Below are 17,522 nucleotides of genomic sequence, written 5' to 3' on the forward strand. Positions count from 1 at the left end.
AATACTGGAGGCTGAGACAGGAGGGGTCAGGAGACACTGTGGCCCCATCCGAGGACACCCCCGGACAGGGCCAAACAGGAAGGATATAAACCCACCCACTTTGCCAAAGCACAGCCCCCACACCACTAGAGGGATATCTTCAACCACCAACTTACCATCCTGAGACAAGGCTGAGTATAGCCCACAAAGATCTCCGCCACGGCACAACACAAGGGGGTGGGGGGGCGCCAACCCAGACAGGAAGATCACATCAGTGCCTCACCCCTCATAGGGACGGTATGAAAGAGCCCTAGTAAGCCAGTGACTCAGCCCCTGTAATAGGGTTAGAGGCAGAGAATCCCAGTGGAAAGAGGGGAACCGGCCAGGCAGAGACAGCAAGGGCGGTTTGTTGCTCCAGAGCCTTTCCGTTCACCTTCACACTCCTGGGCCAGACTACACTCAATCATATGACCCACTGAAGAGATGAATCTTCAGTAAAGACTTAAATGTTGAGACCGAGTTTGCGTCTCTCACATGGGTAGGCAGACCATTCCATAAAAATGGAGCTCTGTAGGAGAAAGCCCTGCCTCCAGCTGTTTGCTTAGAAATTCTAGGGACAATTAGGAGGCCTGCGTCTTGTGACCATAGCGTACGTGTAGGTATGTACGGCAGGACCAAATCAGAGAGATAGGTAGGAGCAAGCCCATGTAATACTTTGTAGGTTAGCAGTAAAACCTTGAAATCAGCCCTTGCCTTGACAGGAAGCCAGTTTAGGGAGGCTAGCACTGGAGTAATATGATCACATTTTTTGGTTCTAGTCAGGATTCTAGCAGCCGTATTTAGCACTAACTGAAGTTTATTTAGTGCTTTATCCGGGTAGCCGGAAAGTAGAGCATTGCAGTAGTCTAACCTAGAAGTGACAAAAGCATGGATACATTTTTCTGCATTTTTGGACAGAAAGTTTCTGATTTTTGCAATGTTACGTAGATGGAAAAAAGCTGTCCTTGAAACAGTCTTGATATGTTCTTCAAAAGAGAGATCAGGGTCCAGAGTAACGCCGAGGTCCTTCACAGTTTTATTTGAGACGACTGTACAACCATTAAGATTAATTGTCCGATTCAACAGAAGATCTCTGATTCTTGGGACCTAGAGAAAGCATCTTTGTTTTGTCCGAGTTTAAAAGTAGAAAGTATGCAGCCATCCACTTCCTTATGTCTGAAACACATGCTTCTAGCGAGGGCAATTTTGGGGCTTCACCATGTTTCATTGAAATGTACAGCTGTGTGTCATCCGCATAGCAGTGAAAGTTAACATTATGTTTTCGAATGACATCCCCAAGAGGTAAAATATATAGTGATAATAGTGGTCCTAAACCGGAACCTTGAGGAACACCGAAATTTACAGTTGATTTGTCAGAGGACAAACCATTCACAGAGACAAACTGATATCTTTCCGACAGATAAGATCTAAACCAGGCCAGAACTTGTCCGTGTAGACCAATTTGGGTTTCCAATCTCTCCAAAAGAATGTGTGGAAACAGGATGCACCTGAGCTCAATTTCGGTTCTCATAGCAAAGGGTCTGAATACTTACAGGATGTAAATAAGATAGTTCAGTAAAAAAAATGTTATACATTTGCAAAAATTTCTAAAGTCCTGTTTTCACGTTGTCATTATGGGTGTGTAGATTGAGGAATATATATATATTATATATATATAACATTTTAGAAGTAGGCTGTAAAGTGGAAAAAGTAAAGTGACTTTTCGAAGGCACTGTATAGCACTACCGCCAGTACTTAGATTGACAGTTGTTAGGTTTGTTAAAATAGAGCCCATAGTCTCTTACCCAGCCTGGTAAACAAGGCTGAGGCTGCTGTCCTCTGTCTTCCATGTACAGCACTAACCCTGTTTTTTTTTTTTTTTTTTTTTTTTTTTTTTACCTTTATTTAGCCAGGCAAGTCAGTTAAGAACAAATTCAGGTTCTGAAGGGAGCTGCAGGGTGTGGTGTACCCAGTTTTGAGATCCCTTCCAGCCCAGCATTAACACACAGGGTAGACTGTTATTCTAGCCCAGCATTAACACACAGGGTAGACTGTTATTCTAGGCCAGCATTAACACACAGGGTAGACCTGTTATTCTAGGCCAGCATTAACACACAGGGTAGACCTGTTATTCTAGGCCAGCATTCACACACAGGGTAGACTGTTATTCTAGCCCAGTGTTAACACACAGGGTAGACTGTTATTCTAGCCCAGTGTTAACACACTTGACCATCAGTAGCGGTGTGTGGGTTCAATCACTGGGGAAGCCAAGCCGGGGGGGGAAACAAGCCATATTACAACATATGTTGTGACAATTGCGTTGTTTGCTCTATACCCTGTTAGGTCATATGCCTTTCCACCGTGATATATACACCTAAGGCTGAGACAATTATAAGATACGGTGGTAAAATAAATTCAAACACAGCTTTGTTTCATCACTAAACCGGAGAGAAACATCTGTCCGGTGGAGTTGACTAAACATATTGTGCATGTAATAAACAGTTACATGACGTACAGCATGGTCAATGAAGGTAACGTTTCCGACATTTTGGGATAACTAAACAACCATTGACTTAGAACACCGGAGAGTTTCCACAAGTGGCAAAGAAAACAGAAGCTGCCTCCACTGTTCCAGTATCATTTCAACTTCAACATGATCAAATCACGTTTGCTTAGTCTAATAGTGACAACTAAATGATCCCAAAAACGATTTATTCCAATCAACGTAAACTATAGTGTGTGTGTGCTCGTAAGTAGAACAAAAAACTTGTAGAGAAACGCCAACGCCATCTTCGCTTTCATGTTGCTGAAATGGTCTATCACTCTGTCATACAGTACACACTTTTAGTTTCTGTTGTCCTAGGCTACCTGGTTAAAATGCTTGCTCCCTAGCCTAACTTCCTTTTATGGGCAAGGATTAGTCAGCTACTTATCATCCTACTACATCTAGCTACATATGGAACTTCCATCCTCTCAGGTCAGAGGCACAATGTATGAATTTATGGTTGGATCATATATATATATATATATATATATATATATATATATATATATATATATATATATATATATACAGTGCCTTGCGAAAGTATTCGGCCCCCTTGAACTTTGCGACCTTTTGCCACATTTCAGGCTTCAAACATAAAGATATAAAACTGTATTTTTTTGTGAAGAATCAACAACAAGTGGGACACAATCATGAAGTGGAACGACATTTATTGGATATTTCAAACTTTTTTAACAAATCAAAAACTGAAAAATTGGGCGTGCAAAATTATTCAGCCCCTTTACTTTCAGTGCAGCAAACTCTCTCCAGAAGTTCAGTGAGGATCTCTGAATGATCCAATGTTGACCTAAATGACTAATGATGATAAATACAATCCATCTGTGTGTAATCAAGTCTCCGTATAAATGCACCTGCACTGTGATAGTCTCAGAGGTCCGTTTAAAGCGCAGAGAGCATCATGAAGAACAAGGAACACACCAGGCAGGTCCGAGATACTGTTGTGAAGAAGTTTAAAGCCGGATTTGGATACAAAAATATTTCCCAAGCTTTAAACATCCCAAGGAGCACTGTGCAAGCGATAATATTGAAATGGAAGGAGTATCAGACCACTGCAAATCTACCAAGACCTGGCCGTCCCTCTAAACTTTCAGCTCATACAAGGAGAAGACTGATCAGAGATGCAGCCAAGAGGCCCATGATCACTCTGGATGAACTGCAGAGATCTACAGCTGAGGTGGGAGACTCTGTCCATAGGACAACAATCAGTCGTATATTGCACAAATCTGGCCTTTATGGAAGAGTGGCAAGAAGAAAGCCATTTCTTAAAGATATCCATAAAAAGTGTTGTTTAAAGTTTGCCACAAGCCACCTGGGAGACACACCAAACATGTGGAAGAAGGTGCTCTGGTCAGATGAAACCAAAATTGAACTTTTTGGCAACAATGCAAAACGTTATGTTTGGCGTAAAAGCAACACAGCTGAACACACCATCCCCACTGTCAAACATGGTGGTGGCAGCATCATGGTTTGGGCCTGCTATTCTTCAGCAGGGACAGGGAAGATGGTTAAAATTGATGGGAAGATGGATGGAGCCAAATACAGGACCATTCTGGAAGAAAACCTGATGGAGTCAGCAAAAGACCTGAGACTGGGAAGGAGATTTGTCTTCCAACAAGACAATGATCCAAAACATAAAGCAAAATCTACAATGGAATGGTTCAAAAATAATCATATCCAGGTGTTAGAATGGCCAAGTCAAAGTCCAGACCTGAATACAATCGAGAATCTGTGGAAAGAACTGAAAACTGCTGTTCACAAATGCTCTCCATCCAATCTCACTGAGCTCGAGCTGTTTTGCAAGGAGGAATGGGAAAATATTTCAGTCTCTCGATGTGCAAAACTGATAGAGACATACCCCAAGCGACTTACAGCTGTAATCGCAGCAAAAGGTGGCGCTACAAAGTATTAACTTAAGGAGGCTGAATAATTTTGCACGCCCAATTTTTCAGTTTTTGATTTGTTAAAAAAGTTTGAAATATCCAATAAATGTCGTTCCACTTCATGATTGTGTCCCACTTGTTGTTGATTCTTCACAAAAAAAATACAGTTTTATATCTTTATGTTTGAAGCCTGAAATGTGGCAAAAGGTCGCAAAGTTCAAGGGGGCCGAATACTTTCGCAAGGCACTGTATATATACAGTTGAAGTTGGAAGTTTACATACACTTAGGTTGGAGTTATTTAAAACTCATTTTTTTCAACCACTCCACAAATGTCTTGTTAACAAACCAACTTTGGCAAGTTGGTTAGGACATCTACTTTGTGCATGACACAAGTGATTTTTCTAACAATTGTTTACAGACAGATTATTTCATATAGAATTCACTGTATCACAATTCCAGTGGGTCAGAAGTTTACTTACACTAAGTTGACTGTGCCTTTAAACAGGTTGGACAATTCCAGAAAATGATGTCATGGCTTTAGAAGCTTCTGATGGGCTAATTTATATCATTTGAGTCAATTGGAGGTGTGCTTGTGGATGTATTTCAAGGCCTACCTTCAAACTCAGTGCCCCTTTGCTTGACATCATGGGAAAATCAAAAGAAATCAGCCTCACCACTCAGAAAAAAATGGTAGATCTCCACAAGGCTGGTTCATCATTGGGAGCAATTTACAAATGCCTGAAGGTACCACGTTCATCTGTACAAACAATAGTACGCAAGTATAAACACCATGGAACCACGCAGCCATCGTACTGCTCAGGAAGGAGACTCATTCTGTCTCCTAGAGATGAACGTACTTTGGTGTGAAAAGTGCAAATCGATCCCAGAACAACACCAACGAACCTTGTGAAGATGCTGGAGGAAACAGGTACAAAAGTATCTATATCCACAGTAAAACAAGTCCTGTATTAAAAACCTCTTGAAACTAGGGGGCACTATTTTTATATTTGGAAAAATAACGTTCCCAAAGTAAACAGGCTATTTCTCAGGACCAGATGCTAGAATATGCATATAATTGACAGCTTAGGATAGAAAACACTCTAAAGTTTCCAAAACTGTAAAAATATTGTCTGTGAGTATAACAGAACTGATATTGCAGGCGAAAGCCTGAGAAATCCAATCAGAAAGTGACTCATGTTTTGAAAGCTCTGTGTTCCGATGCGTCCCTATTGAGCAGTGAATGGGCTATCAACCAGATTCATTTTTCTACTATTCCCCAAGGTGTCTACAGCATTTTGTCGTAGTTTCACGCCTTTATGTTGAAGAATGAGCGTAAACGACTACATTGCGTAAGTGTCCGGCTGAGGGCTCTCAGAGTAATTCTTGCGTAATAGACAGAGGTAGCTATTTTTCCTCCCGGTCTTACTGACAATACAGCTGTCCCGGTTGATATATTATCGAATAGATATTTGAAAAACACCTTGAGGATTGATTATAAACAACGTTTGCCATGTTTCTGTCGATATTATGGAGCTAATTTGGAATATTTTTCGGCGTTGTCGTGACCATAATTTCCGGTCGAATTCTCAGCCAAACGTGAAGAACTAATGGAGCTACAAAAAATAATATTTTTGGAAAAAAGGAACATTTGCTATCTAACTGGGAGTCTCGTGAGTGAAAACATCCGAAGCTCATCAAAGGTAAACGATTTAAATTGCTTTTCTGATTTTCGTGACCAGGTTGCCTGCTGCTAGCTAGGCATAATGCTATGCTAGGCTATCAATAAACTTACACAAATGCTTGTCTTGCTTTGAACTGTAAAGCATCATTTCAAAATCTGAGATGACAGGGTGATTAACAAAAGGCTAAGCTATGTTTCAATATATTTCACTTGTGATTTCATGAATATGACTATTTTCTAGTAATATTTTTTTGTCTGTTGCGTTATGCTAATTAGTGTCAGTTGATGACAATTCTCCTGGATCCGGGAGAGGGACTTCCAAGAAGATATTATTAACATAACCTGAAAGGCCACTCAGCAAGGAAGAAGCCGCTACTCCAAAACCGCCATAAAAAAGCCAGACTACGGTTTGCAATTGCACATGTGGACAAAGATCATAATTTTTGGGGAAATGTCCTCTGGTCTGATGAAACAAAAATTTATCTGTTTGGCAATAAGGACCATCGTTATGTTTGGAGGAAAAAGGGGGAGACTGGTGCACTTCACAAAATAGATGGCATCAAGAGGGCAGAAAATTACGTGGAAAAATTGAAGACACATCTCAAGACATCAGTCAGGAAGTTAAATCTTGGTCGTAAATGGGTCTTCCAAATGGACAATGACCCCAAGCATACTTCCAAAGTTGTGGCAAAATGGCTTAAGGATAACAAAGTCAAGGTATTGGAGTGGCCATCACAAAGCCCTGACCTCAATCCAATATAACATTTGTGGGCAGATCTGAAAAAGCGTTTGCGAGCAAGGAGGCCAACAAACCTGACACAGTTACACCAGCTCTGTCAGGAGGAATTCACCCAACTTATTATGGGAAGCTTGTGGAAGGCTACCCAAAACGTTTGACCCAAGTTAAACAACTTAAAGGCAATGCTACCAAATACTAATTGAGTGTGTTAACTTCTGACCCACTGAGAATGTGATGAAATAAATAAAAGCTGAAATGAATCACTCTCTCTACTATTTTTCTAACATTTTACATTCTTAAAAAAAAGAAATGTCCCTCTCACTGTCAACTGCGTTTTATTTTCAGCAAACTTAACATGTGTAAATATTTGTTGGAACATAAGATTCAACAACATAAACTAAACAAGTTCCACAGACATGTGTCTAACAGAAATGGAATAATGTGTCCCTGAACAAAGGGGGGAGGGGGGGGGGGTGTCCAAATCAAAAGTAACAGTCAGTATCTGGTGAGGCCACAGCTGCATTAAGTACTGCAGTACATCTCCTCACCCTGGACTGCTCCGGATTTGCCAGTTCTTGCTGTGAGATGTTACCCCACTCTCAAGGCACCTGCAAGTTCTCTTCTGGGGGGAATGGCCCTCGCACTCACCCTCTGATCCAACAGGTCCCAGACTCGCTCAATGGGCTTGAGATCCAGGCTCTTTGCTGGCCATGGCAAAAGACTGACATTCCTGTCTTGCAGGAAATCACGCACAGACCAAGCAGTATGGCTTTGTCATGCTGGAGGGTCATGTCAGGATGAGCATCCAGCATGACAAAGCCATACTGCTTGGTCTGTAGCCTTCCACAAGCTTCCCACAATAAGTTGGGTGAATTCCGCCTGACAGAGCTGGTGTAACCTCCAAATCGATCCCGCTCCAGAGTACAGGCTTCGGTGGAACGCTCATTCCTTCTACGATAAATGTGAATCCGACCATCACCCCGGGTGAGACAAAACCGCGACTCGTCACTGAAGTGCAATTTTTGCCAGTCATTTCTGGTCCAGCGTCGCTGGGTTTGTGCCCATTGGCGACGTTGTTGCCGGTTTCCTTACAACAGGCCTACAAGTCCTCATGCCTCCTTGCAGCATGCCTAAGGCACATTCACGCAGTTGAGCAGGGACCCTGGGCATCTTTCTTTTGGTGTTTTTCGGAGTCAGTAGAAAGGCCTCTTTAGTGTCCTAAGTGTTCATAACTGTGACCTTAATTGCCTACCGTCTGTAAGCTATTAGCGTCTTAACGACCGTTCCACATGTGCATGTTCATTAGTTGTTTATGGTTCATTGAACAAGCATGGGAAACAGTGTTTAAACCCTTTACAATGAAGATCTGTGAAGTTATTTGGATTTTTATGAATTACCTATGAAAGACAGGATCTTGAAAAAGGGACGTTTCTTTTTTTGCTGAGTTTTATTTATGTGTGTGTGTGTGTGTGTGTGTGTGTGTGTGTGGATGGTGCCTTGCGAAAGTATTCGGCCCCCTTGAACTTTGCAACCTTTTGCCACATTTCAGGCTTCAAACATAAAGATATAAAACTGTATTTTTTTGTGAAGAATCAACAACAAGTGGGACACAATCATGAAGTGGAACGACATTTATTGGATATTTCAAACTTTTTTAACAAATCAAAAACAGAAAAATTGGGCGTGCAAAATTATTCAGCCCCTTTACTTTCAGTGCAGCAAACACTCTCCAGAAGTTCAGTGAGGATCTCTGAATGATCCAATGTTGACCTAAATGACCAATGATGATAAATACAATCCACCTGTGTGTAATCAAGTCTCCGTATAAATGCACCTGCACTGTGATAGTCTCAGAGGTCCGTTAAAAGCGCAGAGAGCATCATGAAGAACAAGGAACACACCAGGCAGGTCCGAGATACTGTTGTGAAGAAGTTTAAAGCCGGATTTGGATACAAAAATATTTCCCAAGCTTTAAACATCCCAAGGAGCACTGTGCAAGCGATAATATTGAAATGGAAGGAGTATCAGACCACTGCAAATCTACCAAGACCTGGCCGTCCCTCTAAACTTTCAGCTCATACAAGGAGAAGACTGATCAGAGATGCAGCCAAGAGGCCCATGATCACTCTGGATGAACTGCAGAGATCTACAGCTGAGGTGGGAGACTCTGTCCATAGGACAACAATCAGTCGTATATTGCACAAATCTGGCCTTTATGGAAGAGTGGCAAGAAGAAAGCCATTTCTTAAAGATATCCATAAAAAGTGTTGTTTAAAGTTTGCCACAAGCCACCTGGGAGACACACCAAACATGTGGAAGAAGGTGCTCTGGTCAGATGAAACCAAAATTGAACTTTTTGGCAACAATGCAAAACGTTATGTTTGGCGTAAAAGCAACACAGCTGAACACACCATCCCCACTGTCAAACATGGTGGTGGCAGCATCATGGTTTGGGCCTGCTTTTCTTCAGCAGGGACAGGGAAGATGGTTAAAATTGATGGGAAGATGGATGGAGCCAAATACAGGACCATTCTGGAAGAAAACCTGATGGAGTCTGCAAAAGACCTGAGACTGGGACGGAGATTTGTCTTCCAACAAGACAATGATCCAAAACATAAAGCAAAATCTACAATGGAATGGTTCAAAAATAAACATATCCAGGTGTTTAGAATGGCCAAGTCAAAGTCCAGACCTGAATCCAATCGAGAATCTGTGGAAAGAACTGAAAACTGCTGTTCACAAATGCTCTCCATCCAACCTCACTGAGCTCGAGCTGTTTTGCAAGGAGGAATGGGAAAAAAATTCAGTCTCTCGATGTGCAAAACTGATAGAGACATACCCCAAGCGACTTACAGCTGTAATCTCAGCAAAAGGTGGCGCTACAAAGTATTAACTTAAGGGGGCTGAATAATTTAGCACGCCCAATTTTTCAGTTTTTTATTTTTTTTTAAAAGTTTGAAATATCCAATAAATGTCGTTCCACTTCATGATTGTGTCCCACTTGTTGTTGATTCTTCACAAAAAAAATACAGTTTTATATCTTTATGTTTGAAGCCTGAAATGTGGCAAAAGGTCGCAAAGTTCAAGGGGGCCGAATACTTTCGCAAGGCACTATATGTATGTATGTATGTATGTAATGTATGTATGTATGTATGTATGTATGTATGTATGTATGTATGTATGTATGTATGTATGTATGTATGTATGTATGTATGTATGTATGTATGTATGTATGTATGTATGTATGTATGTATGTATGTATGTATGTATGTATGTATGTATGTATGTATGTATGTATGTATGTATGTATGTATGTATGTATGTATGTATGTATGTATGTATGTATGTATGTATGTATGTATGTATGTATGTATGTATGTATGTATGTATGTATGTATGTATGTATGTATGTATGTATGTATGTATGTATGTATGTATGTATGTATGTATGTATGTATGTATGTATGTATGTATGTATGTATGTATGTATGTATGTATGTATGTCATTGTAAATGATAACACAATTAGCCAAATTAAACATTTTATGTTCTACTTTTTCTCCTGTGTGTGTCTGTGCGTGCCATCTTTTGACATTACAAAATGTTTGTGTTTCCAGGATGCAGTGCCCGGACTGACCTTCCACTACTGGGGGCTGTTTGACGGCCATGCGGGCTCAGGGGCGGCGGTGGTGGCGTCTAAGCTGCTCCAGCACCACATCATAGAACACCTCCGAGAGGTCCTGGATGTCCTGAGGAACCCGGCCCAGCTGGTCCCCATCATCCACGGGGAAGAGCCCAACAACCACAACCTCACCCCCACCACCCACAGGGGCATCACCAGGACCGCCTCACTGCGGGGGGCCGCAGGGGCACCCGGCTCCCCCAGTCACCCCCCTCCCACCAGGTTCTTCACAGAGAAGAAGGTCCATCATGAGAGCCTGGTGATGGGAGCCATAGAGAATGCCTTCAAAGAGATGGTGAGTTCATTGCCATGTTCAGTAGGTTAACATTGTGGATTGTTGCAGATAGAAATGTCATGAATAGAGTTGATGTGATTCCCTGTTCTACATCTGAGACGGGCATGTCTGTTGTACATGATCTATTTCTATCTGAACGTTCCACTATGTTGTGCCCTGGTGAATTCAGCCCTGGTCTGAAAGAACATACTAACCATCCTGCATTATTTACAGTATATAAGGGACACTGCAGCATCGATTTAATTACTGCACATTCATTGTAAGAAACATTGCAGCGCTCCCCTCATTCCCATCATTATCTGTTTAGCCGATATGCATTGATCAGCGGCGTCTTGGCAATTAGTTATTTTTTTCTGAAGATATGCAGTTGGCATAATGAGATCAACGTCACAGCTTACTGGGCAGTGGGAATAGTACTAGTAAGCATTGTCTAAATGCAGTTTTCTTTTTTATTTCTAAGGATAACTGTCCGGTTGTTGTACATACTCTGCCTGTTCAGTTGAAGTCAGAAGTTTACATACACTTAGGCTGGAGTCATTATAACTCGTTTTTCAACCACTCCACATATTTCTTGTTAACAAACTATAGTTTTGGCAACTCTGTTAGGATATCTACTTCGTACATGACACAAGTAATTTTTCCAACAATTGTTTACAGACAGATTATTTCACTTATAATTCACTGTATCACAATTCCAGTGGGTCAGAAGTTTACATACACTAAGTTGACTGTGCCTTTTAAACAGCTTGGAAAATTCCAGAAAATGATGTCATTGCTTTAGAAGCTTCTGCTAGGCTAATTGACATAATTTGAGTCAATTGGCGATGTACCTGTGGATGTATTTCAAGGCCTACCTTCAGACTCAGTGCCTCTTTGCTTGACATCATGGGAAAATCAAAAGAAATCAGCCTCAGACCTCAGAAAAAAATGGTAGATCTCCACAAGTCTGGTTCATCATTGGGAGCAATTTACAAATGCCTGAAGGTACCACGTTCATCTGTACAAACAATAGTACGCAAGTATAAACACCATGGAACCACGCAGCCATCGTACTGCTCAGGAAGGAGACTCATTCTGTCTCCTAGAGATGAACGTACTTGGTGGCGAAAATTGCAAATCAATCCCGGAACAACAGAAATGACCTTGTGAAGATGCTGGAGGAAACAGTTACAAAAGTATCTATATCCACAGTAAAACAAGTCCAATATCGACATAACCTGAAAGGAAGGAACAAGGAAGGAACAAGGAAGAAGCCACTACTCCAAAACCGCCATAAAAAAGCCAGACTACGGTTTGCAACTGCACATGGGGACAAAGATTGTACTTTTTGGAGAAATGTCCTCTGGTCTGATGAAACAAAAATTTAATTGTTTGACCATAATGACCATTGTTATGTTTGGAGGAAAAAGGGGGATGCTTGCAAGCTGAAGAACACCACCCCAACCTTGAAGCATGGGGGTGGCAGCATCATGGTGTGGGGGTGCATTGCTGCACCATGATGGCACCATGAGGCAGGACAATTGTGGATATATTGAAACAACATCTCAAAACATCAGTCAGGAAGTTGATGCTTGGTTGCAAATGGGTATTCCCAATGGACAATGACCCCAAGCATACTTCCAAAGTTGTGGGAAAATGGCATAAGGACAGTCAAGGTATTGGAGTGACCATCAAAAAGCCCCGACCTCAATCCTATAGAAAATGCATGGCCAGAACTGAAAGTGCGAGTAAGGAGACCTACAAACCTGACTCAGTTACACCAGCTCTGTCAGGAGGAATGGGCCAACATTCACCCAACTTATTGTGGGAAGATTGTGGATGGCTACCCAAAACGTTTGACCCAAGTTACACTCAATTGCCTTTAAATTGTTTATGTTAACTTCTGACCCACTGGGAATGTGATGAAAGAAATAAAAGCTGAAATAAATTATTCTCTCTACTATTATCCTGACATTTCACATTCTTAAAATAAAGTGGTGATCCTAACTGACATAAGACAGGGATTTTTTTTTTACAAGGATTAAATATCAGGAATTGTGAAAAACTGAGTTTAAATGTATTTGGCTAAGGTGTATGTAAGCGTCCGACTTCAACTGTATGTCTGAAATAGATTGTGTCATAGCTCCAGGTTTGATTTAAATGAATTCGATCTTTAGCTGTGTCTGCTTTCCTCAGCAGCTCTTTGGCACAGAGAGTTGAGTGGCGTCTAACAGCTGTCTGCCAGTGATAACGCTGCGTTTAGCTTCGGCATGTTGCCACCCCCCTCCCAGTCTCTCTAATCCATTATCTGTGACTGTTCCTCAAATCAGCAGCATATGGTGCCAGTCAGTCCACAGCACCACGATTTGTGGACTTTTTCCCCTTCTAACCTGCAGGCCAAAAAGGTTTCAGTGCTGCTCACCATCTGGTTGTGGTGCTGTAAGAGGATGTGTGGACTTCAACTTAGCTCACTGAGCGGCCCAGTGGTCGGACGCACAGCCAATCAAAAGAGTGTGGTCTTGACAGGCTTTTGGCCAATGAGGAGTCAGAAAGGTCATTGGTTATTAGCCTCGTTGTTTCGTCTTGTTCTTGAGGATTCTGGCTTTGGCTTCAAGACACATTTTGGCACTCGCTAAATTCTGCTGTTGTGTTTCCTCTCTTGAGAGCTAAGAGTTCACCACCTGGTGTCTAGTCCACTGATACAATCCAAGTCTGAAATGTTGATCACTTAGAGTGCCAACTGCATTCTGGTCTCATCTGTTTCACACAACTCCTTACAATAACTCGCATAACTTCAGACAAACCTGGGTACTGCAGCAGAAGCTGTTGTTTTCCTCATCACCACTAGATGGCAGTGTGCGGCCATCCATTGAGTGAGTGAGTGTAATTTTTCAAGTCTAGTATCACTGTCAACCCAAACTATCAACTGTAATAATGCACCATTTCCCATGCACCTGTGCACATTTGTGTCGATGCTTAACGATTGCTTTGTAATGAATGTGTGACGTACAAGGATTTAAGATTAAACGTCTATATATAAATGCACAATTTCATCAAAAAGCAGTTCACTGACGTGTCGATGCAGTTGAGTGTATGTCATGCAAATGTTTGCCTTTTGATCTAACAGCAGTCTGTTATAGAGTCAAAAACCTTCACCATGATATTCCACAATATATTCAGCTCATTCCTATACTTGATTTCGTAGCGTGATAAAGCTATTCTCTGCCTCTCTCTCTCACTCTCACTCTCACTCTCACTCTCACTCTCACTCTCTCACTCTTCACTCTTTTTTTCACAGGCACAAGGCAATCCGTATCCCTCTTCTCTCCCATCTTTTTGTTGTTGTTCCTCATCCCATATGGCTCTTGTCTGGAGCTTTGCTCCCCATCTCTTCGTTAATCTTGCTTCTTATTTTTAATGAACCTCATTCTCACGTGAAATCTGTCACTGATTTGGGTGATGGAGGTGCATAATTCAGACTAGTTTTACCCCTCTGTTATCTGGGATAACCACCAACCACTGGCTCTGATTTCTAGTTCTCAGGTTGACATGAATCACGTCCACGGGGCATTATTGGAGGAGGCTGCCAGAGCCTAATAAACACGGAGATGTGTAAACATAAAAAGGAAACGTGGCTCACGATGACGACACTGTTTACATTGAGAAGGACATAAATAACTGGGGGAGATCCGATTTTTTTTTTTTTTGGTGCCTAGTCTCCCTCCCTGTAAAGACATATACTGTGTATAGACCCTACTAAAGCTGCAGTCAAATGAACATGCAGTAGGATGCAAACCATAGTCCTGACTGTTGTCTTGCATTGACCTATTGACCTACAAGAGAGGTAAGCGTTTCACTGTATCATTTACACCCTGTATCCTGTGCACGTGACACATGAACTTTGATTACATTGCATCACAGTTCATTCGTCTTAGGGTGGCTAGCTGAGACAACTACATATATCCCAGTCATAGTAAACAACAAAAAAATGTCCTCCGTTAAATCGGCGCTAGTGAGATGAGACGAGTGCGAGTGTTAGTGCAAGATAAAAACATTTTGTAGCTAGTTGTTTATGCAGACATTTTAAATTTTCATTATTGAAGCCTTTCCTCCCTGCAGCCACAGGCGTTTGATAGCAGGATACGTAGGTATGCACTGCTACAGAGTTATAACTTACCCCTGAAGCCACAGCCGTTTGATAGCAGGATACGTAGGTATGCACTGCTACAGAGTCATAACTTACCCCTGAAGCCACAGCCGTTTGATAGCAGGATACGTAGGTATGCACTGCTACAGAGTCATAACTTACCCTCGGTGAAGGACACATTTTGTTCACTAAATTCCCCCTCCCTAACACACACACACACATTCCTGAGCAATGTGTTTCTCCTCCAAGGTGACAGCAGTGGTGGGGCCGGGGTGGAGGGTGCTGGGGTGTCACTAGGGCCTTGTTCCACAGAAACACACACAGTATGCTTCATCAGATAGTTGATAGCCAGCAGAAGAGCGCAAGGCAGAGTGCTCTAGCGTGAGTGTGTTTTCCACAAGCCAGGGACAGAGTAAATTAGCAGACATTATTTTGTCACTCTTAACATTGTGCTAGAGACTCATGACATTGCTATAACCCAAGATACACACATTTGTACTCATCACCTCCTCGTCTCGGCCTGTATTTATACAGCCAACATCTCAGAGTAGGATTGTTGACCCTGATAGACGAGCGTCCTGCCCAGGGGGTGTACTTGTACATCAAGCTGCTTCACGCTACAGAAATATGAGATAGGCTCCGGCTCGGTGGGCCCCTTCTTGCTGTGACAAGGCTACTTACTCTGGTTTGCGCTTCAAACCAATTGAACTCTTCCACGACACTTTTACGATAGTTCTAGATAACAAAGGGTGAACTAGTGAGCGTCCATAATATATAGGTAGAGAACCATAGCTTGGTTGGTTCAACTTTTTATGTTAGCTTTTTGATGAATTCAGTAACAGATTAATTATTCATCTAATTAATATCATGGATTTTAAAAAATAATTCCCTTGGTTTAATTAGTGCTAAAATAATCGCCCTAATTAAGCCGGGTAATAACGATTACTCCCTCAGACTTCACCTCGTCTTTAGGTTTCCATAGTTTTGTATCTCTCCTTGATGTATTCTGCTCATGTTATGTCCAATATGTTACTGTGGAAAGGATTTGAATCCATAGCAGGTCTTTATGTGCTTTATTGTAGTGGGGGGGGGGGGTGGAAGTGTTTCCTTTTATGATTGGTAGTGTATGTTTTCAAGTGTATTTATGTGAGTGTGTTGTTGTGTTATTGTGACGTGTATATGTACACTGAGTGTACAAACCATTAGGAACACCTGCTCTTTCCGTGACATAGACTGACCAGGTGAATCCGTGTGCATCAAGAATTGTCCCCCACCAACGAACATCCGGACAACTTGACACAACTGTGGGAAGCATTGGAGACAACATGGGCCAGCATCCCTGTGGAACGCTTTCGATACCTTGTAGAGTCCCTGCCCCAACAAATTGAGGCTGTTCTGAGAGAAAAATGGGGTGGAACTCAATAGTAGGAAGGTGTTCCTAATGTTTTGTACTCTCAGTGTATATGTGTATTTATGTGTTTGGTTTTCAGGATGCCCAGATTGAGAGAGACAAGGCTGTGTTTAACGTCTCAGGAGGCTGTACTGCTCTGTGTGCGCTCTTTTTACTCGGAAAGCTCTACGTTGTAAATGCCGGGGACAGCAGGTGAGACACAGATGCACACACTGAAGTAAACTCTCAAACTGTTTGAATTAACACCGATTGCTTTGTCCTGCACAGAGCAATCATTATCCGAGGTGGAGAGGTTATCCCCATGTCTACAGAGTTCACACCCGAGTCAGAGAGGCAGCGCTTGCAGTTCCTGGTAAGAGGAGGAACTCAACAGACACTGTATCGCAATGCATGACCTCCCCTCCCTGTTCAGACATTCACTATGCTTGACTTTCCTACCTGGTTTCTGCTGGTGGAATAACACCCACAGTTGCTGGTAAGAGGAGGAACTCTACCACAACCCTCTGAATCACAGTGAACCTGGGCTGTTCTCTGTCCCAGACCTGGGTTCAAATAGTATTTGAGATCATTTCAAATATTTTAGCTGGCCTTGATTTGAGTTTGACTGGCACAATGGAACCAATAGACAAAAAAGAACAAACCCCACTTATCTTATCAGAGTAGAGAAAACACTCAAACTATTTTTAAGATTTCAAATAGCATTTGAACCCAGTTCTGCTCAGTTACTCACTGACAGTTACTAAGCTTAGCTCGTTTGCCTGGTGTCTAGGCTGGTTTAATTGACTGGCGTGCCCAGGGGATAGGAAGACGATCTCTTCATGCTCCTCTCTCTCTCTTTCTATATGAAGGCCTACATGCAGCCACACCTGTTAGGGGGAGAGTTTACACATCTGGAGTTCCCCAGACGAGTACAGAGGAAGGAGGTGGGGAAGAGGATGCTCTATAGGGACTTCACTATGTCTGGCTGGTGGGTATCCATCCATCTTATCTGTTTGATTACTGCTACTCAAATAATGGTAGGCCTTGTTCCTCTCATTGTGATAATTTACAGACAGGTGCTGCATTGAGGAATGTATCATACCCCCACCATTTTACCAGAATCATGAGATAATCCAGATTAGGCA

The 17,522-nt window shown here is 42.0% G+C and overlaps 1 protein-coding gene across 1 annotated transcript in view; it reads left to right on the forward strand.

Annotated features, from left to right (window-relative positions):
* The window catches only part of LOC139370052 (protein phosphatase 1H-like), a 65,214-nt gene that overhangs the window by 18,991 nt on the left and 28,701 nt on the right, over positions 1–17,522 (forward strand). Inside the window, exons 3-6 of the mRNA XM_071109364.1 lie at positions 10,502–10,861; positions 16,478–16,590; positions 16,666–16,750; positions 17,247–17,365. Of these exons, the coding sequence (XP_070965465.1) occupies positions 10,502–10,861; positions 16,478–16,590; positions 16,666–16,750; positions 17,247–17,365 (677 nt within the window). The remainder of the gene's footprint in view (positions 1–10,501; positions 10,862–16,477; positions 16,591–16,665; positions 16,751–17,246; positions 17,366–17,522) is intronic.

Source organism: Oncorhynchus clarkii, chromosome 2, assembly GCF_045791955.1.
Source record: "Oncorhynchus clarkii lewisi isolate Uvic-CL-2024 chromosome 2, UVic_Ocla_1.0, whole genome shotgun sequence".
Classification (NCBI taxonomy): domain Eukaryota; kingdom Metazoa; phylum Chordata; class Actinopteri; order Salmoniformes; family Salmonidae; genus Oncorhynchus; species Oncorhynchus clarkii.